General features: G+C 45.7%; 1 protein-coding gene across 4 annotated transcripts in view; it reads left to right on the forward strand.

Moving 5' to 3' along the window:
- DDX11 (DEAD/H-box helicase 11) overlaps positions 1 to 27,601 on the forward strand; it is a 54,675-nt gene that overhangs the window by 25,661 nt on the left and 1,413 nt on the right. For all 4 annotated transcript variants that reach the window (XM_053255284.1, XM_053255281.1, XM_053255283.1 and 1 more), the window contains exons 12-25: positions 158 to 237; positions 2,979 to 3,023; positions 4,212 to 4,279; positions 5,615 to 5,653; positions 6,791 to 6,911; positions 12,723 to 12,857; positions 13,341 to 13,453; positions 17,149 to 17,221; positions 19,570 to 19,673; positions 20,313 to 20,462; positions 22,917 to 22,985; positions 23,585 to 23,685; positions 24,976 to 25,060; positions 27,028 to 27,103. In XM_053255284.1, the coding sequence (XP_053111259.1) occupies positions 158 to 237; positions 2,979 to 3,023; positions 4,212 to 4,279; positions 5,615 to 5,653; positions 6,791 to 6,911; positions 12,723 to 12,857; positions 13,341 to 13,453; positions 17,149 to 17,221; positions 19,570 to 19,673; positions 20,313 to 20,462; positions 22,917 to 22,985; positions 23,585 to 23,685; positions 24,976 to 25,060; positions 27,028 to 27,103 (1,259 nt within the window). The remainder of the gene's footprint in view (positions 1 to 157; positions 238 to 2,978; positions 3,024 to 4,211; positions 4,280 to 5,614; positions 5,654 to 6,790; positions 6,912 to 12,722; positions 12,858 to 13,340; positions 13,454 to 17,148; positions 17,222 to 19,569; positions 19,674 to 20,312; positions 20,463 to 22,916; positions 22,986 to 23,584; positions 23,686 to 24,975; positions 25,061 to 27,027; positions 27,104 to 27,601) is intronic.

The following is a 27,601-nucleotide window of genomic DNA, read 5'->3' on the forward strand; positions in this document are numbered from 1 at the left end:
CAACTCCTGCCTGTAGGCTTCCAGTGGCATCTGGTGGGCCACTGTGCGAAACAGGATGCTGGACTAGATGGGCCTTGGGCCTGATCCAGCAGGGCTGTTCTTATGTTCTTATGATATATTGCTTGATATTCTTCATCTTTTTTTTTTTAAAATACAGAAAACGATTGAAAGCAAAGAACCTGATGTACATGAAACAGATTCTATACTTGCTGGAGAAGTTTGTGGCTGTTCTTGGAGGTAAGGGAGCATTTGGGTTACGAGTTTGTTGTCAAGGGAGTGTTCACATTTGTTGTCTTCAGCATAGAAGAATCCCATACATTTTAGGTTTCAAGCTAATCCACATTGTGAGAAGCAGTGGGATTGCCTCAAAGCGCGTGGGAGCAATTCTGTTTCTCCCATTACTTGTAGGGATACACTCTAAGGTAGGGCTGCAGAAATTTGGCCCAGCCGCTGATGTTGGACTGCGACTCCCATAACCCTTGGTCACTGTGGCTGGGGTTGATGGGAGTTGTAGTCCAAAAACAGCTGGATGGGCAAAGTTGTGTAGCCCTGCTCTAAGCTTCTGCAGTGCCCTGAGTGTGAGCAAAGGAGAGGCTATAGGCCACCTGCAGCCTTAGAGGCAAGATGCCTCTCCATACCAGATGCAGGGGAGAGGGCATACCCTCACCTCTTGCCTGTGGGCATCTCAGAGGCATCTGGTGGGCCACTGTGGGATGCAGGATGCTGGGCTGGGTAGACCTTAGGCCTGATCCAGCAGGGCTGTTGTTGTCTTATAAGGGAGTAGTGAGTTCCTGAAAGCCATAGCAGATGGTGGGATTCCTTCCATCTGTGCCCCGTTGATTATATACTGCTTCTCAACAAAATAATTCTGAAAGTGATTTACATAGGAAGAAAGAATAAGACGGCTGCCTGTCCCCAAATGGCTCACAGTCTAAAAGGAAACAGAAGGTAGGCACCAGCAATGGCCTTGCAAATACACTTTGCTAGCGTTTGATGGAGACACTTGCTCTCTCTCTCACTAAATAGAAGATAAGACATTATGCTGTACAAATGTACAGGTGTATGTACCCTCATACATGCTTTTATGTGAATGACTGTGCCCACATCCATTTAAAAAGTGAACCTGTACAGCCCTTCTAATTCATGGTGCAGATTGGAAGTTTACTGCTGTGTTCAATATAACGTGTGAAGATCTGAGCCTTTGTACACTCATTCAAGTGTTGAATGTAATGTGTGAATTGGGCTAGAGTCACCACTTTACAAGGTGTCTCTTTACCCCATTGAATGAATGAATGACTTCATTATGATCTTTGATCAGATGCAAATCGCAACCGCAATAGTACTATATTCACATAGGAATACTGTCCCACAAACAATGTGCTTCTGCTCAACATCTGTTTAATACGTCTGTCTATATAGAGCCAGATGTTAACTGTTGGCTAATCTTTATGGCTGCTACAGAGAATTTAGCAACATTGTAGGTAACAGAGGATTTCCTGTCTGATAGAAGGAATCAGTTTGAACAGGGAGATGTGATAGTAAGAGTAATAAAACTACATTGAATATCATAAAGAGGACAATACAGCAGCACATGAGCAGATTCAACCTCACAGGGACAGGTTTGGCTACTCATAGAGATTTTGGTAAATTTCCCATATAGAACTGCTGATGGCAAGACACGCTAAAGAACATTCTTAGGTGATTAGGCAAAGTGAGTGACAATGAATAGCTGGCAGGTTCCCTTCTAAAATAACCAAGTCGCTCTCTTATGGCCTCCGGAATAAGACTTATTTCATTTTGATGGTCTATGTCTGATCCAGTGTTTGAGGATCTCCTTTGCCCAGTTAGCATTTCTCCCCCTCCTCAAACCTGGTCCTTCTCTTTAGCTTCTTCCTCAACTTCCATTTGTCGTCATCCTAACATAAAGAGGCTGTAAAGAGGAAGCCTACAGCAGTGCTGGTTGCTAGGGAGCAACAGCAGGAGACGCCTGTTGCCTTCAAGCCCTGCTTACGGACTCCCTGGAAGTGTCCCGTTGTCCACCATGGCCAGCTGGCTGCTAGTCAAGATAGATCTTTGGTCTGATACAACAGGGCTGTTCTTCTGTACAGCAAAATAAAGGCGAATATTTTATCTGAGAGATGTATTAAGGGAAATGTTCTTTCCTTTAGCTGCTTGTGCATATTATTTCCCCACCCCTCTCAGGTATAAGCCTTGGATTCATGCCATTTCATTATGCTGAGTTCAGTATTTACTGAACTTGCTACCAGCTTAGTGTAATCAAATTCAAAATTGCTTGCTGGAAATGTCCTAATGCATGTATAAATGCAATAAACTTTTTAATTAGAAGCAAATTAGGAGTTGTATTTAGTGGAGATGCATAGGCCTGAGCACGCAGTATGAGAAGAATGTTTTCCTCTAAGGGGACAGCCTGGGAGAGAAAGTAAACAGCTTTTTTGTTGGCAGCCGCTGGTTGGCTAAACACTTGCAGTGCAATCCTCATTGTGGTTACTCAGGAGTAATCCCTCCTTTCTGTGAGACAAACTTCATAGAAAGTTTGTGCAAGGTGTCACCCCTGCTAACTGACCAAAGAGGCACCTTTTTAGTGGCAATTCCTTTTATTGAACAGTGGGAGAGCAACTGGCTGTATCCATCCCCAGCACAGCTTCCTTCCAGTGGCTGTTGCTGGGGTCTATCTTATGTTTCTCTTTTAGATTGTGAGCCCTTTGGGGACAGGGAGCCATTTTATTTATTTATTTATTTATTTGATTCATTTCTGTGTCAATTGCTTTGGGACACTTTTGTTGAGAAGTGGTGTATAAATATTTGTCGTATTTGTATTATCGCCAGCTTCTTGTTCGTAGGGTTGTGTTTTTTGTTAGGGCTGTTTGGGGGGAAAGTGCTTTAATTTAGAACTAGAATCTAGAAAAATTGTGAATTGAAAGTCATTTCTTCCCATTCTTGTTCTTTGTGTTGTACAGGAAATGTAGAACAGAATCCAAATACTCAGAACATTCCTCAAGCAGGTAAATTGTCTAGCAGTGGCAACCTGGGACCGGGCTTTCTCTGTGGCTGCCCTGGGGCTTTGGAATATGCTCCCTGCTGAAATAAGAGCATCTCCTTCTCTGTCTGTTTTCAGGAAGACCCTCAAGGCTCTCCTGTTCTCGCAGGCTTTTAATTAGAATTAATTTTAATAATTTGTTTTAATAACTGTTTTATGTGATTTTTTAAAAAATTATGTTTCATGGATTTTAATCTGTTACTTTTTATATTGTTTAAATTTTGCGCACCGCCTAGAGATGTACCTATCAGTCGGTATAAAATACGATAGGTAAATAAGTAAGTTGTGCATGTGTGTGAGATGGGTTTGGACGGTCAAAGGGCCAGCCCTTTCATGACAGGAGGTGATGCAGTTGCCTTGGACAGCAGAGGACTGGGGCGCCACCATTGCCCCTAGAACAGCTCTTTTGGACTGATGGGACTCTTGCACTCTCTACAAGGAGGGCCTCTGCTAAAGTGTGTCTCCTTCCAAGATGCAGAAGGAGAGAAGAGGCAGCTGCTGGCGGTCTTGTGGTGGCAAGCATGAATGGTCTCCATTGCTCTGCAGGGTCTGCCCTGGTTTGCATTTGAATGGGAGACTACATGTGTGAGCACTGTAACATATTCCCCTTTGGGGATGAGGCTGCTCTGGGAAGAGCATCTGCTGCTTGCATGGAGAAGGTTCTGAGTTCCCTCCCTGGCATCTCCAGATTGGGCGGAGAGAGTCTCTCGCCTGCAACCTTGGAGAAGTTCCTGCCAGTCTGTGTAGACAATACTGAGCTAAATGGACCAATGGTCTGACTCAGTAGAAGGCAGCTTCCTAGGTTCCTAATACCATGGGCTGCCCCTCCTCTTGAATGTGTAAAGCAGGCCTGCTCAACTTCGGCCCTCCTGCAGATGTTGGCCTACAACTCCCATAATCTCTGGCTATTGGCCACTGTGGCTGGGAATTATGGGAGTTGTAGTCCAAAAACAGCTGGGGGGCCTAAGTTGAGCAGGCCTGGTGTAAAGCAACTTACATAGTGTGGCTAGCGGTAAGAGAGGGTGGGATGCCTGACTGAGAGTGAGCCCTCTCTCTAAATCAGGCCTGTGGAGCAGAGTTTGAGCAGGGTGGCCCTGTCCTCCCCCTCTCCCAGTGGATACAACTGGCCTCTTCTCTCCCTTTCCTCTCTCAGGCGTGCAGCTGAAGTCTATCAATGACTTTCTCTTCCAGTGTCAGATTGACAACATCAACCTCTTCAAGGTAAGGAAGTGCTTGGCTGGCCACAAGGTCTAGAGGCTCGGAGTTTGTGGTGGTGGCTGAGAGTTCTTGTCTTTGCCCCCCAATAGTGTTGTTTTTAGCCTACTTTCTGGTAGCTTTATGAGATCACTGTGTGTCTCCCTGCCCCCCATCACCTTCACAATGCTTGGACCAATATGAACCAAATCAGGCACAGCTGTAGGGAGGGACACCTCAGCGGTGCAGTTTGTGATGATGTCATCCACCCCAATTCAAGACGGCAGACACATAAACTTTTGAGGTGCAAGTGGGCTAACATGTGGACTGTCTAACCAATTTGAATCACATTTGCTACAGCTGTAGGGATGCATAGGAATGCCTCAGTGGCATAGTTATGATGTAGTCCTCCCTGATTCAAGATGGCGGATGCGTAAACGTTTGAGGCCTAAGTGGGCATACTTGTGAACTGCCTAGCCGATTTGAACCAAATTTAGTCTAGTTGTAGGGGCAGTGAAAAGAAAAAAAGGCAGACTAGTTCTCACTAGAACAACTTGTTTCTGTAAGCAGATATTCTGTGCAGATTTGAGCTTATCTCTTGTCCCACTCTCAGATTGTCTCTCCTCTCCTCTCACCCCATTCCTGCACCTGCCCAGGTGCTTCAGGCGTTCCAGGGCCCATCCGACCTATAGCAGAGGGCCTACTTTTAAAATCATATTTTTGCGGACTAAATATGTTCTATTTCCATCATCTTTTAACTTCTTTGTTTTATGTGACAGCCTATGCCCAAATGAAAGGAAGCAGTTTAGGTGGTGGCTCTTTCAGCTCCCATATAGCTCTTGTACAAGTCAGAGGTTGAAATAACAAGTGTTCCAGCTCTCTAGATGTGTGTGTGTGTGTGTGTGTGTGTGTGTGTGTGTGAGAGAGAGAGAGAGAGAGAGAGAGAGAGAGAGAGAGAGAGAGAGAGAGAGAGAGAGAGAGACCTGGCAATGGCTAGGTGTTTCCTTCTTTTAGAAAAGCCCAGCCAGTCATATGATGGCACTGGCAGAATTACAGCTTCCAAAATTGAGTATTCCTGGAGTATGGTGGGACTTCTTGGACAGCTGCTTACCCCGGACAGCTTGGACAGCTGCTTGCTCCTAAAGGACAGCTGCTTGCTCCTTCTTGGACAGCTGCTTGCTCCTAAAGATTCAGCTCTGAGTGTACGTAAGACCCTGAATGAGATACAGTTCAGCCTTCTTCTGGAATAATTAAGCAGTGAGATAGATGTGGATGAGGAGATATGACAGTCAAGCAGAAAAAGTGCAAATGTGGGGCTAAGCAAACAAGTTCAGTTTGCATGTTCTCTCTCTTTCCTGACAGGTCCAGCACTATTGTGAGAAAAGCCTCATCAGCAGGAAGGTATTGTTTCCACTGCTGCTTACTCAGATAAGATGTTCCTGTTAGGGAATTTTAGACTAGGATCTGGGCAGCATACTGAAATCATGTCCTGTGTCCAATGGTAATCCTGCTCAGCTGCCTCACCAGCTTTTTAGATGTTACCATATACTTGCAGAGCACTTTCAAATCTGCATCAAATTTGCAGTTTTGAGAGCTAGACACCGTATGTGTGTCTGTCTGAGGTTCATAATATGTTAAATATTAGACTTGGACCAAATGTTGACCCTGCTTGGTTTTCAGGGTGGAAGTACTATATTCGGGGTAGTGGGTAAAGGAAATCTTTAATTGTTAGTGGTGAGCTTCCTTCTCTTTCCTAGAGTGATCCCAGCTGGTCAGGGGTCACATAGTGAATGTGGTGTGGTGTGTCAATTTTGTATTTTTTCTTATGTTCCAATTTAATATTTGTATTTTTTAACTTTTTAAAATTTTGTATTTTTTAAACTGCCTTGAGATTAGTTTAATGAAAGGCGGTGTATAAATCTAACAATAAATAAATAAATGCTGTGACATCGTGACACTATGTAGCCTATCACATTTGCCTTTGTGCTGACATCACAGAGCAGATAAAGCTGATTTAGAATGAAGGCCGTGCTTCCTTACTGGACTGGTCGCATGATAGTCTAGCCAATCAGGAATCATGTGAACATTAGGATGTCATTGCGGGCAAACAAATCTTATTATATCATTTTTCAGCAATTCAAAGTCTTCCTCCAGTTTTGGTTCAGTCATAGTTTGTATGATTTTGAAAGAAAGGTGGTTTAGAAGTGTTTATTCTGTTGAAGAGACTTGGGCCCTTTCTATTAAGCAAGTGTGTGCTAGCAGCACAGCATTAACACTCTGTTGCCTTCTCCTGTGAGCCCCTGATGATACTATAAAAGGCAGACAACTGTATACTACTAGACATCTGTAGGATTGGCTGGACATAGAAATCAATGGTGGATGTACTGCCATGCTTATTGCAGGAAGGATCCATTAATGGGTGGGGGGGGGAGGAGAGGGAGGGAGAGAGAGAGAGATCATTGGTAAAGCCTAATTGTGTCCACAAAGCCAAAGTAACCTTTGGCACTTAAATGCTTCTGGTCTTTCTGCTTTTGGCAGCTGTTTGGGTTTATGGAGAGATATGGAGCATCTGGAGCTTTGAAAACTAGAAAAGAGGACCAGAAAATGACTGGCTTACAGACCTTCCTGCAAACCTTGAACAAGAGGAAAGGGAAGGAAGGTGAGCTTGACTGTAAATCTGTTCCAACTCAATTGATGAGTTGGAAGAAGCTGTTTGTCTTTTTTTTTATGGTTGGTGGGTTTTTCGTGTGTGTTATGGTTTTTTTCTGTTTAACTGAATTTACAGTTTTAAATGTGCTTTTGATGGAGTTCGGTTGTATTTTAACATTTGTAAACCGCCTTGGGATGCCTTACGAAAGACAGTACAAAAATTAAACTGAACACTATAAGAGTCAGAAGAAAGATAATTGTCACCAATGCTATGGCTTCTTAACAAGCATGCATGCCCTGATGTATAACATGACGTTCCTCTATCTGTGTGCGCTGTAAGTTTTGTTTTTAGTTTGTTTTCACCTTGGTTGTTACTGTGGCTTATATATATACTTTTATCTCCGCTGCCACCAACTATTTGATGAAGCCTCTGTAACTCTTATAGTTTCTTTAGCCTGATAACATGGCTTTGCAAACGTGAGGAGGGTTTTTGACATAAATCACTCAGTCAGAGGTATTTTAAAAACAAGAAGAATATTTATTAAAGTGGATTTCTGTGGTTGGGTTGTTTACACTACTGTTCAACAGGACTGATATCTTCCTTGGTTACAAAGTTGTTGTTTTATCTTCTCACAGTACTTAGTTTCTTAATACACCATACAAAAGCTTTGTACATTGGAACTCAGTTCCTTCCCAGAACTGTACTTCACCCAGTCTTTATTTCAAACTGTCTTATACTTTGTGTTTCAGAATAACTCCTCCTTGAGACTATCCCTAACCAGAACCAAATCACCACCCTCCCTGACCTTCTCCCTCCCTCCCTCTTATGACTGACAGCTCTCCAGGGTTCTGAGCTCATTCGCATCAAAGTGGTCCTGCAGCATTTCATCACACGGCCCCACCCCTTAACATTCCCCAGACTTCCCTTTTGTCTGAGTGGATGCAGCAGGTCCACGTGTGTTTCTTTGCATGGACATCTTCACACCATAGGAGTGGATTGGATCTCTCCTGTGCACAAGAGCTCCATGTGTGCATCGCAATGCATTTGGGGCTCTGGATCAGGATTAGCATATCCAGCGCCTCCTGGGGAAAGAAACGTTTGTTTCACAGGGTCCTGTAAACATCAGTGGATGGAAAATGCAGAGTGGTTTTTCTTTTTGAGTTCCTTTTCTCGTCTTGTAAGACTTTCAAGAATGGGGTTCGTTGGTCTGTTAAGGAACCTGTCAAGGCCCCTTGTAAACTCTCTAGTTTTTGAGGTAGTGAGTCCTATTCCAGGAAATATTTAGCTCCACAAAATGGTTGAACCTGCCCAGCTCTATAGAGCAGGCATGTTGCTTACCTAAGCCTTGAATGTAAGCATCCAGCTGGGTTTGTTTAGTTTGGTGAGGGGTTATAATTCTGTGGTACAACAGATGCGTGGCATGCAGAAGGTCCCAGGGTCAACCTCTGGCATGCCGAGATAAGACTGGGCAACATCCTTTCACGAAACCCCAAAGAGCCACCACCATGCCCTGTACACAATACCAAGCTACAGGGAGGGGGCCATAGCTCAGTGGCAGAGCAGCTGCTTTGCATGCAGAAGGTCCCAGGTTCAATCCTTGGCAGCATCTCCAAGTAGGGCTGGGAAAGGAAGAGAGCTGGTCTTGTGACAGCAAGCATGACTTGTCCCCTTAAGCTAAGCAGGGTCTGCCCTGGTTGTATACAAAAGGGAGACTCGAAGTGTGAGCACTGGAAGATATTCCCCTCAGGAGATGGAACCGCTCTGGGAAGAGCATCCAAGTCCCTTCCCTGGCATCTTCAAGATAGGGCTGAGAGAGATTCCTGCCTGCAACCTTGAAGAAGCCGCTGCCAGTCTGTGTAGACGATACTGAGCAAGATGGACCTATGGTCTGACTCGGTATATGGCAGCTTCTTATGTTCCTATGAAAGACTCCTGCCTGACACCCTGGCGAGCTGCTGCCAGTCTGTGTAGGTAGATTTTATTTATTTATTTATTTATTTATCTATTTATTTATTTATTTATTTATTTATTTAATCGTGTTTCTATACCGCCTGATATAGAAATCTCCAGGCGGTGTACAAGGTAAAACATAATATTAAAACAATATAAAACAGTTAAAATTCATAAAACAGATATAAATTTTGATGAATAAAAACACATTCATATTTCAATTTAAAGCCTGGGAAAACAGGTACATCTCCAGGGCCCTCCTAAAAGCAAACAGAGAAGGAGATGCTCTTATTTCAGCAGGGAGCGCATTCAGCAGGTCAGCCACAGAGAAGGCCCGGTCTTGAGTTGCCAGCAACTGAGTTGGCAGCAACCGTAACCGGACCTCTCCAGATGGTCTTAATAGGCGACAGGGTTCACGACAGAGAAGGCGCTCTCTTAAGTCCCCTGGACCTAAGCTGTTGAGCTAGATGTACCAAGAGTCTGACTCAAGATAAGATCTATGTACCTCTGACCAATGATTTCACTTGGTATGAGGCAGGTTCATATGTTCAAGCTTGAACAGCATTATTTTGAACTCCCTCACTCTTGGTGGGCCCCACGTGATTGCCTATGGGGAGTGTGTGGGGCCACTGGTGGTAGATCACATGGAGGAGGTGATTATATAAACTGGCGACCCATGTGGGGTCTATATATGCTGCCACTACAATTAATGTGCTTCAGAGCAGCCTTTTTATTGAGCCGTTGCGATTGCATGAATCGTGTGGCTGTGTGTATCGGTGCTGCATAGAGTTGATTCATTTCTGGCAGGTTACAAGCCTGCCAGCAGCCCTGCCCACTGGATTATTGCACGCCTGGCAGGTCCCTGAACAGGCAATGAATTTAGTTGAGACGGAGTCATTGCTGTTGGGAGCAATCATCTGCTAACTTGAGTGGAGCTTATTAAAGAGCCACAAATTTCCCTGCGGTGTTCCTCGCAATGTCTGCAGAGGCATGGTAAGGAACGTTGTTCCCTCCAAGATTGCCACTTGAAATGGCAGACTGGAGTGCTTAACTAGGAGTATTTGTATGGTTCTCTTTGCACAAATGGGCTGCAAATGCAAACCGTCACCACAGGAATGCACCAGAACGAGGGGAGGCAAATGTTGATGAGACGCAGTCTAATTTCCAGTGAAGTTTCAGCCATGAGGCTTCCTAAGTGCTTGTCTTCACATAAGATTTCTGCTTTAAAATAATTTGATCTTGACAAGGCCGTGGCCATTCTGAAGCTTAAACTGCCTTTCCCTGCTGCTGAAAGAGGGCATCTCGTGGCTTATACTTCCTCTGCTGCTCCTAGAGGCAGGGCTATGCAAATCAATTTAGAAAGCTTAAATAGGCCTGGGAAGGATAATCCCACCCAGTTCTGATAGTTCTGTGTCTGCGCCAGAGACGGCCTTTTCCTCTCTCTTCAAAAAGCCTTCTCTCTTGCTTTCTAGTTCCTTTATCCTACAGCTCTCTTTTACAGTTCTCCCTTTCCTTTTTTACTTTTTTTTTTTAAAGGAGGGAGCCCCCTTTCTTCCCTCTGTATTTTCCCTCCAGTCTGTTCCTTCTCCTTATTTTTCTCTGGAGCCAGCAGCCACGATGCAGAGTAGTCCCAGGATCCGGAACAGCTTTGTTCATAGGAGCAATCAAAGGAAAGCCATTTCTCCTCCCATGAGATCTCCCAGCAGTGTGCCAAGAGCCACGAGGCCCTCGCCATCGCCTGCTGCCCCAGCCACCAGCAACATTGAAGGTTTGGGGAATGGGCCGTCATGCCTCCCACCACCAGGCTGAGAGGCTTGCTTGGGTCCAGGGAGGTAGGAACCCCCCCTACAACCCACCAGGGAAGCAGTGCACTTCCTGCCATGAGTGCCATGGGATCGGATGTCCATGTCTCCAGGCCCCTCGATTGCTCTCACCTCCAGCCCGTTCAGGAAACATCCACCCTAGCCAGAGGACCAGATTAGGCCCATGGAGGCTGTGAGGGCCATGAGGATCCCCCGCTCACCATGAGGGAAATGCGGGCCTCAGCAGCAAGGAGGAAGGATCACACGCGGGGCCAGCAGCCGCCTCTATTAGGCCTCACAGCCAGTGCTGGCCAGGCCTGCAAATGGTGCAAAAACAAAGCGGGCTGATTGGATGGTGCAGGGACAGGGCCACCGATGCCTTCTTCGGATGGTGAGTCCCAACCAGCCAATCAAGGGCCAAACAGATCAGCCCCAATGGAACCCCCAGTCCTGATGGACCTTACTGGGGATGCTCCCTGCCCCCGCTCAGGGGCATTAGGGACAGTACCCCCAGCATGGTAGATCTGCTGGACAAGTCTCTCCAACAGTCCAGGTCTTCGAAGGGGGCAAGATGTAATAGGAGAAGGAGAGAGCCGTCATCCTCGTCCTCAGAAAGTCAGATTCCCAGAAAATCTAAAAAGAAAAGCAAGGTTAAAGAATAGATATTCCTCCCCTCATTCTTCTGAAAATTCAGGCTGCTTTTATTTATTTATTTATTTGTTTGTTTGTTTACATTTTATATCCTGCTCTTCCTCCAAGGAGCCCAGAGCAGTGTACTACATACTTAAGTTTCTCCTCACAACAACCCTGTGAATTAGGTTAGGCTCAGAGAGAGAGAAGTGAGTGGCCCAGAGTCACCCACCTAGTATCATGGCTGAATGGGGAGTTGAACTTGGGTCTCCCCGGTCCTAGTCCAGCACTCTAACCACTACACCACACTGGCTATGAGTCACCAGATCCTCATGTATCCCTCAGGCATGGGCCACAAGCCCCTGATGCTCTGCCACAAACCCCGGATAATGTTGGGATGGTCCTTCCACCGGAGTGATCGCTCCCAGGGGACCAGGATCCAGACGACGACACTAGAGAGGAAGGAGAATGGTCAGATGACCAACTGCCTTGTTCGTGTCACATTTCCCTGCTTCCATGGGCCAGAACTACCCAAAAGCCACTATTGCCAAGTGAATTGACGCCTGCATATCCCTGGGATATGACACATTTAAAATACCAATGCCTTTGCATATATCCGCTCATTCGACCAGGGCAGCAGCAGCAATGGCAGCCTTCTCTACAAATGCTCCACTGTCAGAGATATGTAAAGCAGCAGCATGGTCTTCCCCATCTACCTTCACAAGACATTACAGGATGGACTGAAGCCGCGTTCGGTCAAAGAGTGCTACAGCAGGTACTCCCTCTGCAGTCGTCCCGGACCCTTCCCACCCGGGTTCATCAGCTGTGGCAAGTCCCACGAGAGGTCCTCTTTCAGCAGCAGGGAACAGAGCATTGGTTACTTACCGTGAAGGCTTCTTCCTGCTGCTGGATATGAGGACATCTCAGCCCACCTGCTTGGGCTGCCCAGGTCTCCTGCAGGGACTACTTCCCCCTTCCCCCTTTATCTTCTGTTCCTCAAAATTGTTATCTAAGTTGATATTCTCTGTTATCTCGACTTGGCTGTTCAAGAACTGGGTGGGGTTATCCTTTCCAGGCCTACTTAAGCTTTCTAAGTTAATTTGCATAGTCCTGCCTCTGGAGCGGCAGAGGAAGTATAACTCGTGATATCCTCGTATCCAGACAGCAGGAAGAAGCCTTCACGGTAAGTAACCAATGCTCCCTCTTCTCTTAAATTGTTTAATTTAAGAGATTTCACAAACAAATCTGAATTGCAAATATAAAACCTACATTGGCAAGAAAGTAGATTTGATTTTCTTTTCCGTGCTCAATCTTGCATTAACGTCATTTTGACATGGCAAATGCAGCACACATTTCTTAATGTGAAAACTGTCTTCTGAATCTGTTGCTGCTGAAAACTCTAGAGCAGTTCCCCCACTGAGTCGTTTTTTATATGCAGGCACTCTGCCAAACCCTCCTGAAGAGGCTGAGGGTGATCAGCCCAGAATGGCATCTCCTCTGATGCATATAGAGGGGTTCCTAGCTGCGCTCACAAATGCAAATCAAGATGGAAGAGTAATCCTCACCAGGCAAGGTACTGTGCTCATTGATGATGTTATATTAAAAACAAACAAAGCAAAAATTATTGAAATCGATGAACTAGAGAAGCCTCCTTGGAGCCAAAGCCTAAAAGTGAAAAGCCGGGTGTATCCTAGTGCTCAGTGCTTTTGTAGAGAAGCAGGAGTCTAATAATTGGATTGCAGTTTCTGTGCTGGATAAAGTAGTGGATGATCAGATATGGATGTCATAAAATGATGGTATGGGTGCTAGCCAGTATGAGCCTGCAGCAGCTGTATACACAACTGCTGAATCGGCTTGTTTTGGTTCTTGAGAGGTTTTAGGTTTAGCTCAAAATATGGCTGAAATCCCCACAACCTGTTTGTTTGGAGGTAGCAGCAGGACGGGAAAATGCTGTTTTGGTTCACATGCAGCAGTAACTTGGTCAAACTACCCCCAACACCTCTAAAATGTTACATTGTTAACTCTTCCATCGTTTTCATGTCTGTCCCAATTCCAGGCGCTTTAGCTCAGAGCAGTCTCAAGTTCCTTCTGTTGAATCCGGCCGTGCACTTTTCCAAGGTGCTGAAGGAGTGTCGGGCTGTGATCATTGCTGGAGGCACCATGCAGCCGGTGAGGGACTTCTTTGATGTCTCTAAACTTCATATGATCTGTGTGCCAGTTGCTTCTCAATGTGCCCATGTTGGGCAGTGGTAGAAGGAACTGGGTACTTAGTACTATGAGAAACCGCGAAATGCACTAAAGATGAGTGTATTTTTACTCTGATATAACTCACTGATGCTAATAACTCAGATTAGTTTATCCTGGCCACAGAATTTGGAACACGATGGGTGCAGCCCCGCTGATACTTGCCCATATCCCTGCCTTGGGACACACCGTCCTTGGAATATATTTGCTTCTGTTAGGGATGTTAAGACTTAGTTATGCATTTAGCAGAGTAAGAGTATATGGAGAGAGGGAGAGTGTAACCTTTTGAGATGAGGACAGTCCCACTGAGAGTATCTCCCCATCATGTGATTATTTATTACCCCTTCTCTCCTCACCTGTCCACCAGTGTTCCTTATAACAGGGTAACCCAGATATTGTGGATTGCTGCTACCAGCCTCCCCAGCCAAAGGCCATTAAAGTTGGGGGTACTGGGAGTTATAGTCAACAACATCTGGGATTCCTCATTACAGGGAATACTTCTGTCCACCCCATGCAAGCATTGCAGCAGACCACAGGGAGTGGTCTGTAGGGATGTGCAAAAATTTGACCGAATTAATTCGACTCAACTTGAAACTGCTCGCACAGAATGGGATTCACTTGAATCGATTCAAATTCACCTGAACTGGAATAGAATTCACTTGAATTCAGTGTGAATTTTATTCGAGTTCGCCTGTATTAAAATAAATTTGAATGGACCCCATTCTGTGCAAGCAGTTTCCGAATTGATTATAGATTGCACTTCTAGCCACTGTGCAACACCAGCACCCTAGCTTCTCCCATCTTGGTCTTTACATCAACCCTCTATGGTAGCATCTGGAGAAGGCTCATGGGAGACCTGCCATCAGTATCTGGGCTTCTGTACTGTGACATAAGTAGGATGTGAACTAGAGACTTCGTAGGTCATAACTTGTACTCACAAATACTGTACTCATTAAGGGTAGACTCTTTCCCTTAAGCAGACACACCATCCCCTTTTGTGAAGCAGCCCCCTTACAAAAGATGCCCTCTACTGTGAGTTTGGTAGAGTCCCCTATAATAAGTCATCTCCTTGGTCCTTGGGCTCACTCTTATCTCCACTTCTAAAATAAATAAAATAAACTCTTGTTGGCATTTGAGTCTTTGTGTGTGACCTTTAAAACGGCAGTCTTGCCAAGAGGCGGGGATTCAGAAAAAATGAGGATTTCAGTAATACCATGGTGGCAGGTGCCATCTCTTTTACATCTGGACCCTAACTTCAGACCACATCTGTCCATTCAAATTTGCCAGGACCACCAGATCATCATCTTGGACCCTGCTGGCATCCCTACCATTGACTGAGATTTGGTCAACAGGTTCTAGAGTCAGGGCCTTCTTGGTTATGGTCCCTTGGCTCTGGAATGCTCTCCCAGAAGAGCTTTGCTGTTCTCTCTTCCTCGGTTTTTTGTTTTTTTTTAAAACCTTAAAGCCTTTCTGTATTTTATTGCAGCTTGTATCTGACGGGTTTATACTTTTTTAAAAAATCAGTTTTAATTGGGTTAGTTTTCGTTCTTTTATTAATCTTATGCTGTTGTACTGTTCTGTTTTTTAATTTATCCTGTTTTTTATTGTTCTGTTATTGTAAGTCACTCCAAGCAGTATTGCACTCGGGGAGCAGGTTGTAAATGGCAGTGTATAAGTGATGCTCCATTTTAGGGGGCGGGAGAGGAGGCTCACGAATCCTGTGGCGGGAGACAGAGGCAAGCTAGCCATTTCCTTTTGGAGGGGGCTGTGCTGAATGGCTTGAACCGCTTGCTGCTTGCCATGGAACTCTGGGCCCCTGGCTTTGCTACAACCTCTTCCTTGTTCAGCAGTGTTGGGAAAGGGGAAATCTTTCTGTATGGCAGCTCTTTATTGGAGAAAATAATATCTGAGAACATAACTAAATGAATATCGGATATAAGAAGGCCCTCCAGTACATCTGCATTGGCCTCTTTGGTTAATAATGACCTCAGTCAGGCTCATTATGGGCTCTTAGCCAGCTGAAATGAATCAGTGTTACAGTCCAGCAAAACACAGTTGTTGTGCAAGAAAAGGAAGCCAGAGGCATGGTCTGGCCAAATAGTCTCTCAGAAAAATCAAGTGGGCAGAACTTTCCCTGGAGGCGTGAGAGTTCGACAAAATGTCAAAAAAACCAACAACACCCTAGTTTGTTTTGCTTTTTATAGCCGGTCCCATTCCAAAGACTTGGGAGCTGATAGTAATACCATGTGCAGAGACAGACTATTCAAGCTGGAATAGAACGAAGTGAATCTCAAGCCCCATTCAGACATTTAAACCCTCACCCCCACATATGGTTACAGTGCTGAAAGCAGGTAGGAAGTCCTGGCCCAGTGCTTACTCACCAGGGCTGGGAAAACTTGGCCCTCCAACTGTTTCTGGACTATGACTCCCAGAATCGCCAGCCACAATTCATTGTGGCTGGGGAGCAGTGTGCCCTCTAACAGAAAATCCCAGACGTTGACTACAACTCCCAGCATCCTTAGCCAAAGCCCACTGCAGCTAGGGATTCTGGGAGCTGTGATCAATGACATCTGGGATTCCCTCTTACAGGGAACACTGCTGGGGAGATGGGAGTTTTCGTCCAGAAACAGCTGGAGGGCCAAATTAGCCCCACGCTGCTCTAGCCACTCATGGGTACAGCCATGTTGGTGTGAAAAGGGACACGCTGTAACTGTGATGGCTGCTGTTTCTGTGACTACTTGCGTGGGAACTTATTCCTGCATCAGTGCTAACATGCCTTTCTTGATTTAAAAAAAAAATGTGGGGAAAGGCTTTTGTGTTTGTTTTTTGTAGTGCTAGTGCAATTGGAAAATCTAGGGAAATTCTTCATTTGGTTTTTATACTGCCCTAGGGCTATGAAAGTGTATTATATGAAGCAGATACAAATGCCTTCACTTTCAAAGGGTAATAAACCAGACTCATTTCTGTGGAGTGAAATGCTCTCAGAAACCTCAGCTGATGTGGGACCACATGGTGGCACTACTGCTCTTCCATTAGTAGGATGGGTGGGTGGGGGAGGCTAAAGAGGTTTTGTGTCCTCTGGAGCTGCAGCTTGGATGGGGCAAAAAGCCAGAGGAATGCTCTGGATAGGCATCGTATCTCTCAAATGGGGAGAGGCACAGCTCCCAGTGGCTTCTTGTCCGTTGCATTTCTGACACGGGCTTCGAATTACGCCAGGCTCGTAGTACAGATTTCATGGCTTCACTGTCCCGTGTGTGGGACGCAGCTGGTGTGATTCAGCGGGTGGGTTGAGTGTATGCTGGTGTCTGGCCTGCATCTGTCGATCAGGGGAATGCCTAGTGAACACTCCGAAGCCAGAGGGGTGGCCCAGCAGGGTCTGCCGAAGTCAGAGGGTAGAACCTCAGGGGCTAGTATTGCTCTTGCTCTGCTTCGTGTCAATAAATGGTGCAAAATGAAAGATCATGTCATCCCCCACCCTCCCCAATTCTGTAATATGTAGAGGCCACTTGCAGAATTTGGTTTTCTTGTCGCAGAACTTGGACCACATTGGCTCATGTGTAGCTCTCCCTCCCTGCTGCTTGAGGTTTGCTAATCTGTACCTTTTGCGGTGTGACTTGCAGGTGGCTGATTTCCGGGAACAGCTGCTTGTGTGTGCGGGTATCAGCGCTGAGAGGCTCGAGGAATTCTCCTGTGGTGAGTCTTGGAGGAAGAGAGTGCTTTTCCTACAGCACTCCTGATGTTGGGGTGGGCCCAGCTCTGCCTGGCTGTTGCTCTGGCGGCACATGGAGCAAGGCTGTTGGTCGTTGGCTTTGCTTGTGGCGTTTGGTTTGAGTCAAGGATGTGTGTAAAGTTTACTTTCAGTTGTTTGTCACCTTGGATGTTACTTTGGCTTGCATAAGTGTACTTATATTTCCCCATTATACAATGAATGAATTCAATGAATTTCCCCATTATACAATGACACCCATTATACAATGAAGCCTCTGTAACTGTTGGTTTCTTTACCCTGATAACATGGCTTTGCAGACATGAAGAGGGTTTCTTAAAGAGATCACTCAGGCAGATGTACTTTAAAACAAAACAAGAGAAATGTGTGCTCTGTGTAGGGCTGCCTTTGTACGTAGTCTGGAAGCTTCGGTTGGTACAGAATGCGGCGGCCAGGTTGGTCTCTGGGTCATCTCGGAGAGACCACATCACTCCTTTGTTGATAGAGTTACACTGGCTGCCAATAGGTTTCCGGGCAAAATACAAAGTGCTAGTCATAACTTATAAAGCCCTAAATGGCTTAGGCCCTGGGTATCTAAGAGAACGTCTTCTTCATTATGAGCCCCACCGCCCGTTAAGGTCGTCCAGAGAGATCCGTCTCCAGTTGCCGCCAGCTCGGCTGGTGGCCACATGGGGATGGGCTTTTTTGGTCGCTGCCCCGAGACTGTGGAATGTGCTCCCTACTGAGATACGATCCTCCCCATCTCTGACAATTTTTAGAAAGCATTTGAAAACCCACCTCTTCACCCATGATTTTTCAGTTATTTAAAATTTTAAGGTTTTGATTTGTGGATGATTTTTAAATTGTTAAATTGTTTTAAGTTATTGTATGTATATATTTTAACTTGCTTTATGCTACTGTTAACCGCCCAGAGATGAAAGTTTGGGGTGGTGTACAAATGTGATTCTTTCTTTCTTTCTTTCTTTCTTTCTTAGAAACATTTAATATACCGCCCACTCTGAAGACCGGGCGGTGTACAAAAACAAACAAACAAAGATATAAATAAGTTATCTGAGGTTGATTGGTTTCACTACTGATGAGTAGGCCTGAAATCTTGTTTGGTTACAGAGTTGATGATTTGAATGTCTCACAGCACTTAGTTACTTTACACACAATATGGCTTTCACCTTTGAACACAGTTCCTTCCCAGAACTGTACTTCACAACTCCATCTTTATTACAGATTGTCCTCATAACCCAGTCCGACTGGGTTATTAGGACAGTCTAAAAAATAGACTGTCCTAATATTCCAGTCATTTATTTTATTAGCCTGCCTTATCCTTTGCATCTCAGAACAACTCCTCTTTGAGACTGTTCCTACCGAGACCTAAATCCCCACTTTCGCTGAACTTCACTTCCCATTTCTGTCTCTTATGATTGACAGCTCCAAAGAGTTCTAAGCCAATTTGTGTAAAAGTAGCCCTGCACCATTCCACCACATGCCCACTCCAGGCTTTCCTGCCAAATGCTGCAGCCAACAGGGAATCCAAATGCCTTTCACCTCTGGCTGTGCTTTGCAGGAGGAATCCCAGCCAACATCAGCTGGCAGAAGCTGCTGTATCTACATACCACTGAAAGGATGAGGGCAAAGTGGTGGTGGTGGTGGGTGAAACATGCTGGAAAATGCAAACCTCTGCACACTTACTTAGGAGTAAATCCCATTGGATCTAGTAGCTCTTCCTTCTGTGTGGACACGCATGCATAGGGTAGGATGGTCTGTCACAGATGATGCTCAGTGGTGAAAGCCACGCTTCTGTCCTCTCTTCCAAAATATTTCAGGGGCCTCTTTCTTTTGGGGAACAGAATATTGGACACTTGGAGTATTATGGACAAATGTTCAGTCTGAAAAGGAATAGCAGGGATTCAGCAGTCGGCATGGCAGAACTGGTGCAAGCTTCCAGAATGTAACGAGTTTTGAGGATGTTTGTTTTCCTAGCATATCGGGGCCATGAGTGAACTCTGCCCTTCCTTCCTTTCCCCCGCTCCCCCCTGGTCTTCTTGTCACTCAAGAAGAGTTGTGACTTCAAAATGTGCAAGGAGGCCTTCCTTTTGCTTCTCATGAACCATTAGGCTCCACCCCAGATCACTAAAATGCTGATGGGAAGGTGCTTCTTCCACGCTATTTGCTTGGCTATTGAAACCGAGTGTGTTCTTTGACTGAGTGAGTTGTTGTGTGGTAGGACGAGAGGTCTCATCATGTATGGCTTGTCTTGTCTTTCTATGCAGCAATAATCCACTCCCATGCCTCTCATTACTTTTCCCTGTTTCGTCATCAGGTCACGTGATTCCCCCAGACAACATCTTACCCATCATCCTCTGCAGTGGCCCAACCAATCAGCAGCTAGAGTTCACCTATGAAAAGAGAGACCTGCCTCAGATGGTCAGTATTTCTCCCTTAATAAGGCATCCCTTTCAAGGGGCTACCCATCCTTTGAGCTCACAAGGAGGTGCAAATTATGAATCTGGCTGGGGCTTGCACAGTGGCTGACATAAAGAGCAAGAATGCAGCAGGGAAGTGGCAGTTTTTTGATGCCCTCCCCTTCCCCAGGAAGTCCTCTGTGCCACCTGAAAACATGTTCCTGAAGGGTTTCATAGCCTCGAAGTCCTCCTTATTGGCCCAGTACAGTGTGTGTGCTCAGATCTGTGTTTCAGCTTGTGGCTTCGCTGCTTGAATAATTTCTTAAGACTGGGTTTTGTTGTTGTTCCTTTGTTATTATAAGCAGCTTTGGGAGTCTTCTGACTGCAGAGTAGGTATCTACAATTTGTAATAAATAAACTCATTGATAAATCTAGGAAAAACTAAGAACTCATTGATACATCTAGGCCAGGGATTCCCGACCTGTGGTACTCCAGATGTCGGAGTTCAGCAACGGGTACCACAGTTTGGGAGCCCCCCCCCCCCAATCTGTGCAATGGTTGGTAAAACAGAGACTGTAGGAGGTCTTGTCACCTGTGAGGTTAGGCTTTGGCTTCCAGATGTGGTGCTCTAGAATCTGAGGTGGTCCTTTTCCTCTTCTAGATGGAGGAGCTGGGCCGGATTCTTTGTAACCTGTGCAATATTGTTCCTGGGGGCATGGTATGTTTCTTCCCGTCTTACGAATATGAGAAGCAGGTGTGCATGCACTGGGAGAAGACTGGGCTGCTGACTCGTCTGGCTGTGAAAAAGAAGGTAATTGTTCAAATCAGGGTGGCTGGTGCTTTTAAAAGGAAGCCAGTTCTCCCTAAACCAGCTATTGACCAATTACAAGCTTCTGCTCTGGTTTTGGTTCTCTCCCCTTGAGTTGCTCCCATTGCTTGCACAATGAAGCAGAGAGGATGTTTATGTGGCCAATCCCCACCCAGTAATGAATAAGCAATGTGTACTGGGCAACTGCTTATTGTACTTCGATTGAAATTAGATTAAATGCTGCTACATGGTTTCTGGAAGCGCAGAAATGAGTGTGGCTTGTTTGTGTGGGAGGCAGACCATAACTGTGTAAGCCAGACTAGGATCAGAGACCTATTTTTATATATATGAGACCTCATCCAAATTTCCATTCCACACTGTTCAAGTGGTGGTAGCATTTATTTCTTCATTCATCCATCCATCCATCCATCCATCCATTTATTTAACCTATTTTTATACTGCAAAAAACTTACATTTCTGGGCGGTTTACAACAAAACAAAATAAATGACAACAGAAAAGTTAAAACATTAGTTAAAAATAAATGACAGCAGAAAAACTAAAAATGTGTTGCTTAGGTTGGTACCAACAAGGACTAGGTAAGAGATTTGGTCTCCCACTGCCCAGCCACGGGGAGGTATTCCCTCTGGTCGTCTTACATTTTGGATACATTTCTCCTGCTAACTGGGCAAAGAGGCACCTTTTTACTGTGGTGATTCTCTTTATTTAGCAGGGGGAGAGTAACTGGCCCTATCCACCCCCAGCACAGTACCTCCAGTGACTGTTGCTGGTGTCTGTCTTATGTTTCTTTTTAGATTGTTAGCCCTTTGGGGACAGGGAGCCATCTTATTTATTTATTATTTCTCTGTGTAAACTGCCCTGAGCCATTTTTGGAAGGACGGTATAGAAATCGAATTAATAATAATAATAATAATAATAATAATAATAATAATAATAATAATAATACACTCTCTCCTCTTATGTCACTCCTGGGAATATATACATGTGTAAAGTAATCTTTAACAATGGGGTTTGGAATTACTAAACCTGTGGTACTCCAGATGTTGTTGAACATCTGGAGTGATGTCATATGCTGGTTTGCTGCAGAGAGGGGCAGGTGTGGGATTATCAGGGCAACTGACGTTTCCTCAGGATATCTTCCATTGGAAAAAGCTCTCCAAGACTCTGTGGACTGTGGTTTACACACACACAAAAAGAGAGTTCCAAATAAACTCAAATCTTGTGTAAGAGAAGCTGCATGTTTGTGACTTTACAAGCTAAACAAAACCAATTCACCTGTTTCTATAAGTTCTCTTTTATTTCTGCTGGTCATGGGTAGGCACTATGATGGACAGTAGAAGAAGGGCCCCTGTGCAAGTATTACAGAGAGGAGCCCTCTCTGTCTAGCCTCACTTTGATTTCCATTTCTTAATCACACCAAAGTGGGAACTGCTTTTGTGTGAGTGGTTAAATTTTGTGTCCTTGTATTCCTCCAAAGGAGCTTAGAGCAGCAGAGGCGTAACTACTATTAGGCAAGGGGAGGTGGCTGCCTGGGGGCCCCCACGCCTCAAGGGGCCCCCCAGAGGCAAGTCACATGTGAAGTGTGTGTGTGTGTGTGTGTGTGTATCAGCGAGGGGCCCATTTTAAAATTTTATCTCTGGGCCCACTCCAGCCTTGTTACGCCCCTGTAGAGCAGCCATTTAACCTCACAACAACCCTGTGAAGTAGTTTGCCCAAGAGATGGTGGTTTTGTCCACCAGTGAGCATTGCAGCTGAGTAAAGATTCAAACCTCAAGTTTCCTACTTAAGGTTTTTCTTTTTAAATAAAGAAATTTAAAGTTAAGGTTTTTGGAACACTGAACTCTATACCCAGTACCAAATTTTCGCTCTTTAATAAATAACTACTACTACTTTTATTTGTTGGCCACCCCATAACAAATTGTTCTCTGGGTCGCTTACAAAGTAAAACAACTACTAAGTAGAGCATACATTTAAACCACATGAAACAAATTAAAATATTACAGTGAAATACTCTGATTGTGCTGAAGCCACACAGCTCTGAGTGCTGTACCCATGCAGTGAATCATGCATCCAAGAGAGATGTGGGTTTGTTGCTTACAAGCCTGTCGGTGTTCCTAGCGAAGGTGAGAGAGGAACCGTGGCACAGTGATGCTGTGTATTGCTGCTGCCGCGCCCTCCCCCCATCATTCCCAGTAGGGGTGGGGTGCAGCAGCGATGACACACAGCGTCGTTGGCATGGAGTCTTCACAGGAGGGCTGATGGGCTAGTGAGTGCAGCAGAAGCAGCAAGCCAGCGTCCCTCTTGGACATGTGGCGCTCTGCATAGTATGTCAGTCTCTGAACGTACATGAAGATCCCCCAAGACTCTTCTCCGGTATGTAGGTGTACAGGAGGTCATCTTCTCTCTGCCATAACAAATGCATTGTGTGTCTCCAACAGATATTTCAGGAACCTAAAAGAGCAAACCAGGTGGAGCAGGTGCTGGCAGAGTATGCCAAGTGCATCAAGGTGAGGAGCGGGTGGGGGATCCGGCAGGCTGCTACGCCCTCTGGAAAGAGAAGGCTCTTGGCAGAAGGCCAGTCTGCTCCAAATACACTCGAATCTTGTGTAAGAGGAGCTGCATATTTGTGACTTTTACAAGTTATCTTAATAAAGCAAATCCACCAGTTTCTATAAGTTCTGTTTTATTTCTGCTGGTCATTAGGGATGTGCATGAACCTCTTCAGCATTCTGTTCTTGGAACGCTGAACAGGTTTGGATCCCCATGTTCGAGCGCGGGAGCAGCTTTAAGGACGGGGGAGGGTGCACTCCTCCCTCTGCCACACTTCCCCCTCTGGCACTCTGTGGATAAATAGGCAGTCGGGGCGGCAGCGTACCTCCTTGTCACCCCACTGTTGCAATGACCAGAAGTGTCATATGTACGCCTACCCCAACATGCGCCCTCCCACGATGCATGCTCGCACCTCGAAGGGAGCCGGTTCTGTGCACATCTCTACTGGTCATGGGTAGGCATTGACGGACCGCAGAAGAAGGGCCCCTGTCCAAGTATTACCGAGAGGGCTCCTTCCTCCCCTTTTATGACTCACTGGATGCTTCCTTTCATGTAGCATTGCAGCCAAGCTGGAGGCCCTATGACGGGAGCACTGCTGTTTTCTGTCGTTGGTGGGAAAATGAGTGAAGGGATAAATTTTTCTGATGACCTGGGAAGGTGAGTGGCTTGTGGCAGGAGGCTTCAGGTTCCATGTCTAGCCCTTCTCCTCCAATGCAGTTCTGTACTAGAAATAAATGAAGATTTTATTCTAGTACACATCTTATTTTCTAGTTCTGTGTTTTGCAAGATGTAGAATGCTGCCATACACAAAGCAATAGGATACAGGAGAAGTGTGTATTGTCAGGGATTGGTTGGATAAGGAAAAGTTAGCAGAGGAGAGCTGGTCCTGTGGTAGCAAGCATGATTTGCCCCATTTCCTAAGTGGGGCCCATCTTGGTTTGCATTTGGATGGATATTTGTGATCTGTGTAAGATATTCCCCTTAGGAGATGGGGCTGTAGCTCAGTGGAAGAGCTTCAGTATGTTTGCATGCAGAAGGTCCCAAGTTCACTCCCTGGCATCTCCCAGTAGGGCTGGGAGGGTAAGGAAAGAGCCAGGTTGATGCTTTCCCATTGACTTTGGATTTTACTCAGGTAGAAGAACGACCTACAGCTTGGAGGAGAGCTGGTCTTGTGGTAGCAAGCATGACTTGTCCCCTTTGCTAAGCAGGGTTCACCCTGGTTTGCATTTGAATGGGAGACTACTTGTGTGAGCCCTGTGAGATATTCCCCTTTGGGGATGGAGCTGCTCTGGAAGGAGCTTCTGCATGCTTGCATGCAGAAGGTTCCAAGTTCCCTCCCTGGCATCTCCAAGATGGGGCTGAGAGAGATTCTGTGCCTGAAACCTTGGAGAACCTCTGCCAGTCAATGTAGACAATACTGAGCTAGATGGACTAATGGTCTGACTCAGTATGAGGCAGCTTCCAGTATTCCTATGAAGCATGCACAGCCTCTGGCCACTGGAAAAACCCACCCAATGACAACCTGCCTTTTGAGCCATGAGTAGGAACAGCCATCATCTCTTAATGCTCCACTCACCCTACTAGGAGGGCTAAATATGGGCCTTTAACAGGCCAGCTGGGTTGAGCCAGGCCAGGAGTGGTTCTGAACTGGGCACTGACTTTGGCCTGTAACCCACTTCTCCATGACGCCCGATCTCAGACTGGAGCATCTCTTCCCTGGCATCCAGAATTCTGTTGCCGTTCTGTTTTAAACTGGCCGGAGCAGTTGTGCAGGATTCTGGAAGTAGGAAAACTTGTCTTGCTTCTGACACACTTGGTTCATAAGCCTATTAACATCTCTTAGGATGAAGTGGCTTTTTGACATTTTATGTGCTAAAGGGCATGGAAATATTATTACAGAAGCTAATGGAATATTTCTGTGCGTGCTCTCTCTCCCTCCTACACCAGGTGTGTGATCATGGTGGGTATGCCCTATCCGAACATCAAGTCTCCAGAACTTCAAGAGAAAATGGCTTACCTTGATAAGACAATGGTGAGGGCCACATTTTTTCACTCTGTTTACATCTTAAGCGGCTAACATTGTATTCTGAAGAACTAATACAAGGGTACAACTGCATTGTAAAGGCTAGGGGTGTGCACAAAACTGGTTTGCCCAGTTCAGTTTGAGTCCAGATTGGGTTTGAACCAGGTTGGGCATGTTCGGTTTTGTGCACCTCAAACTCTCCCCCAGGTTTGGGGGGGTTTGCAAGTTTTAAAACAATAATAATAATAATAATAATAATAATAATAATAATTTCTTGTTTGCGCAGTCAAACAGGTGTTATTGACTGGTTTGTTTTAGCCAGACATCAAGTCCTTCCCAAGGACCTGGGATGCCAGAATTTTGTTATCAATACTGTTGTTGTTATAGGTATCGCCACAAAATGTACAGTAGGCTGTTCCCAGGAAAGATGTATTATTATTATTATTGATGATGATGGTGATGATTTTACAGAAATAGAACTCATTGCCACTGTTCCAGGGGCTTCTCTGCGGCCCCGGGGGCAGGGGGAGGTCTCTCCAGAAGTTTCCCTTCCCCGCACTGTCCTCCATTATTTTCCAAATTGTGTGGTTTGCGAGGTCTTCAGCCCGTTCTGGGCCTCACCCCTGTGGCGGTGGCCATTTTGGAGGCTGCTGCACATGCCCAATGGGCCTCTGCATGGCTGGCATGCGTGGCAGCCTCCAAAATGGCAACCGCCATAGGGATGAGGCCCAGAATGGGGCGAAGACCGCCTTAACCAGGCGATTTGGAAAATAATGGAGGCTGGCGAGGTGGAAAGGGAACTTCTGGATGGACACACACACACCCCGCAGCCTCAGAGAAGCCCCTGGAGCAGCAGCGGTGAGTTCTATTCTGTTTAAAAAAAAATTTTTTTAACCCGAACCCCTCAAACACGCCAGGGGGGCAGCTCAATATCGAACCAGGTTTTGTGTGTGTGTTGGTCTGATATTGAGCCATCAAACCGAACTGGTTTGATATCGAGCAGGCTCATTTCCGAACCTCTTCACACATCCCTAGTAAAGACCTCTTTTCACAGTTGCGTCTCACTTTGCTGCTGTTCATTCTTTTCTTCATTCATCTTCACAAAAGGGAGATGTGGTCATTATTCCTTGCTTTTATGTGAGAACTGAGGTCAACCGTTTGATTTTAGTAACTGAATTTAGCTGCTGCAGTTCCAAGTTACTTGGGGATGGTGGTGGTTTGTACCACCAGGCAGAACAGGCCTTAGGACTGATTGTGATATCGGGTAGTGTGAAAAATGTAGGACTGAAATAAAAATGTATTTCTGTTTGAGATGTGAAAGCTGCTTGGAACAGGGATGGCCAACTCAAGCATCAATGCTTCTTCCTTCCCCGTCATCAAACAGGGAGCTCAAGCATCAATGTCCTGGTTTCTTTAACTGGTGCCTCCACAGCTTGAGCAAATCTGAGAACTGTGGTTTAAGACTGGTTTGCACAAGCCCCAGAGTTGTGGTCCAACAGGGTGTGAGCTCAAGAGATGAGGGGAGGAGGGAGTGTATGAGCGCAGGTGACCAGATGACATTCATGAATGAACAAATCAAATTGTGTTTAGTTGTCTGAACTAGCCCCGTCTGCTTTGGAACTCATTGAATCTACTCTGCTCTTAAGCACATTGTCATACAGCTAAATATCCTCGCTGGCATCCCTCCACCCCCCCCACCCCGCTTAGAGAGCTCCCTTTCAGTGTTTCTCAAGTACTTAAATATACCCTCTCCTCTTCTCCAAGCTTCACTGGCAGCAGTTATGGAGCCTGCCTTGAGTGCCAAGCCAAAACCTGATCCAGTCCTGCTCCTTCCAGATTCCTCTGTCTGTTCCCTCATGGTAACAACCATGATGGTGGTTAGTCTCATCGCTGCATGAGCAGGCAGGAAGGCTGCAACTCCAGGGCTGACGTGCTCATTTTGACCTACTGCCCTCTTGGTTTTCCTCCTCCTCCAGCCAAAGACTGCAGGCCCGGCACCAGGCAGGATGCTCATTGAGAACTTGTGCATGAAAGCCGTCAATCAGTCCATAGGTAAGAAGGCAGCCAGTTGAACTGGCAAGAAGGCTTGATTGTCTCAAATATGGCAGTCACGGTGGCTGTTGTCCAGCTGAGCAGTGCCTTTGGAAGGATTAACATGACTACCTCTGCTGCATGTGGCTTGGTCACCTCAGAACTGCAGATTGAGTTCTTCCCCCGTCAGGCTGTTGCAAGGTTACCTTAGTCCTACACTGAGAGAATTTTAAATTCTACCTGTAAATTAAGCAAATATAACAGAGGGCCAGTTGACAGGGACTAGAGTCAGGGCCTTTTTGGTTGTGGCCCCTTGGCTCTGGAACGCCCTCCTGGAAGAACTCTGCCATGCTCCCTCCCTCAGGGTTTTTAAGAAACTGCTGAAGACCCATCTCCTTAGAGAGGTGTCTAACTATTTTATCTGCAGCTTTTATCCGGTGTGTTTAAACTTGGTTTTCACTGAGGCTCATTTTTAGTTAATTTCTATTTAACGTTATTAATCCTGTAGTGTGAGCTGCC

Source organism: Hemicordylus capensis, chromosome 5, assembly GCF_027244095.1.
Source record: "Hemicordylus capensis ecotype Gifberg chromosome 5, rHemCap1.1.pri, whole genome shotgun sequence".
Taxonomy (NCBI): Eukaryota; Metazoa; Chordata; class Lepidosauria; order Squamata; family Cordylidae; genus Hemicordylus; species Hemicordylus capensis.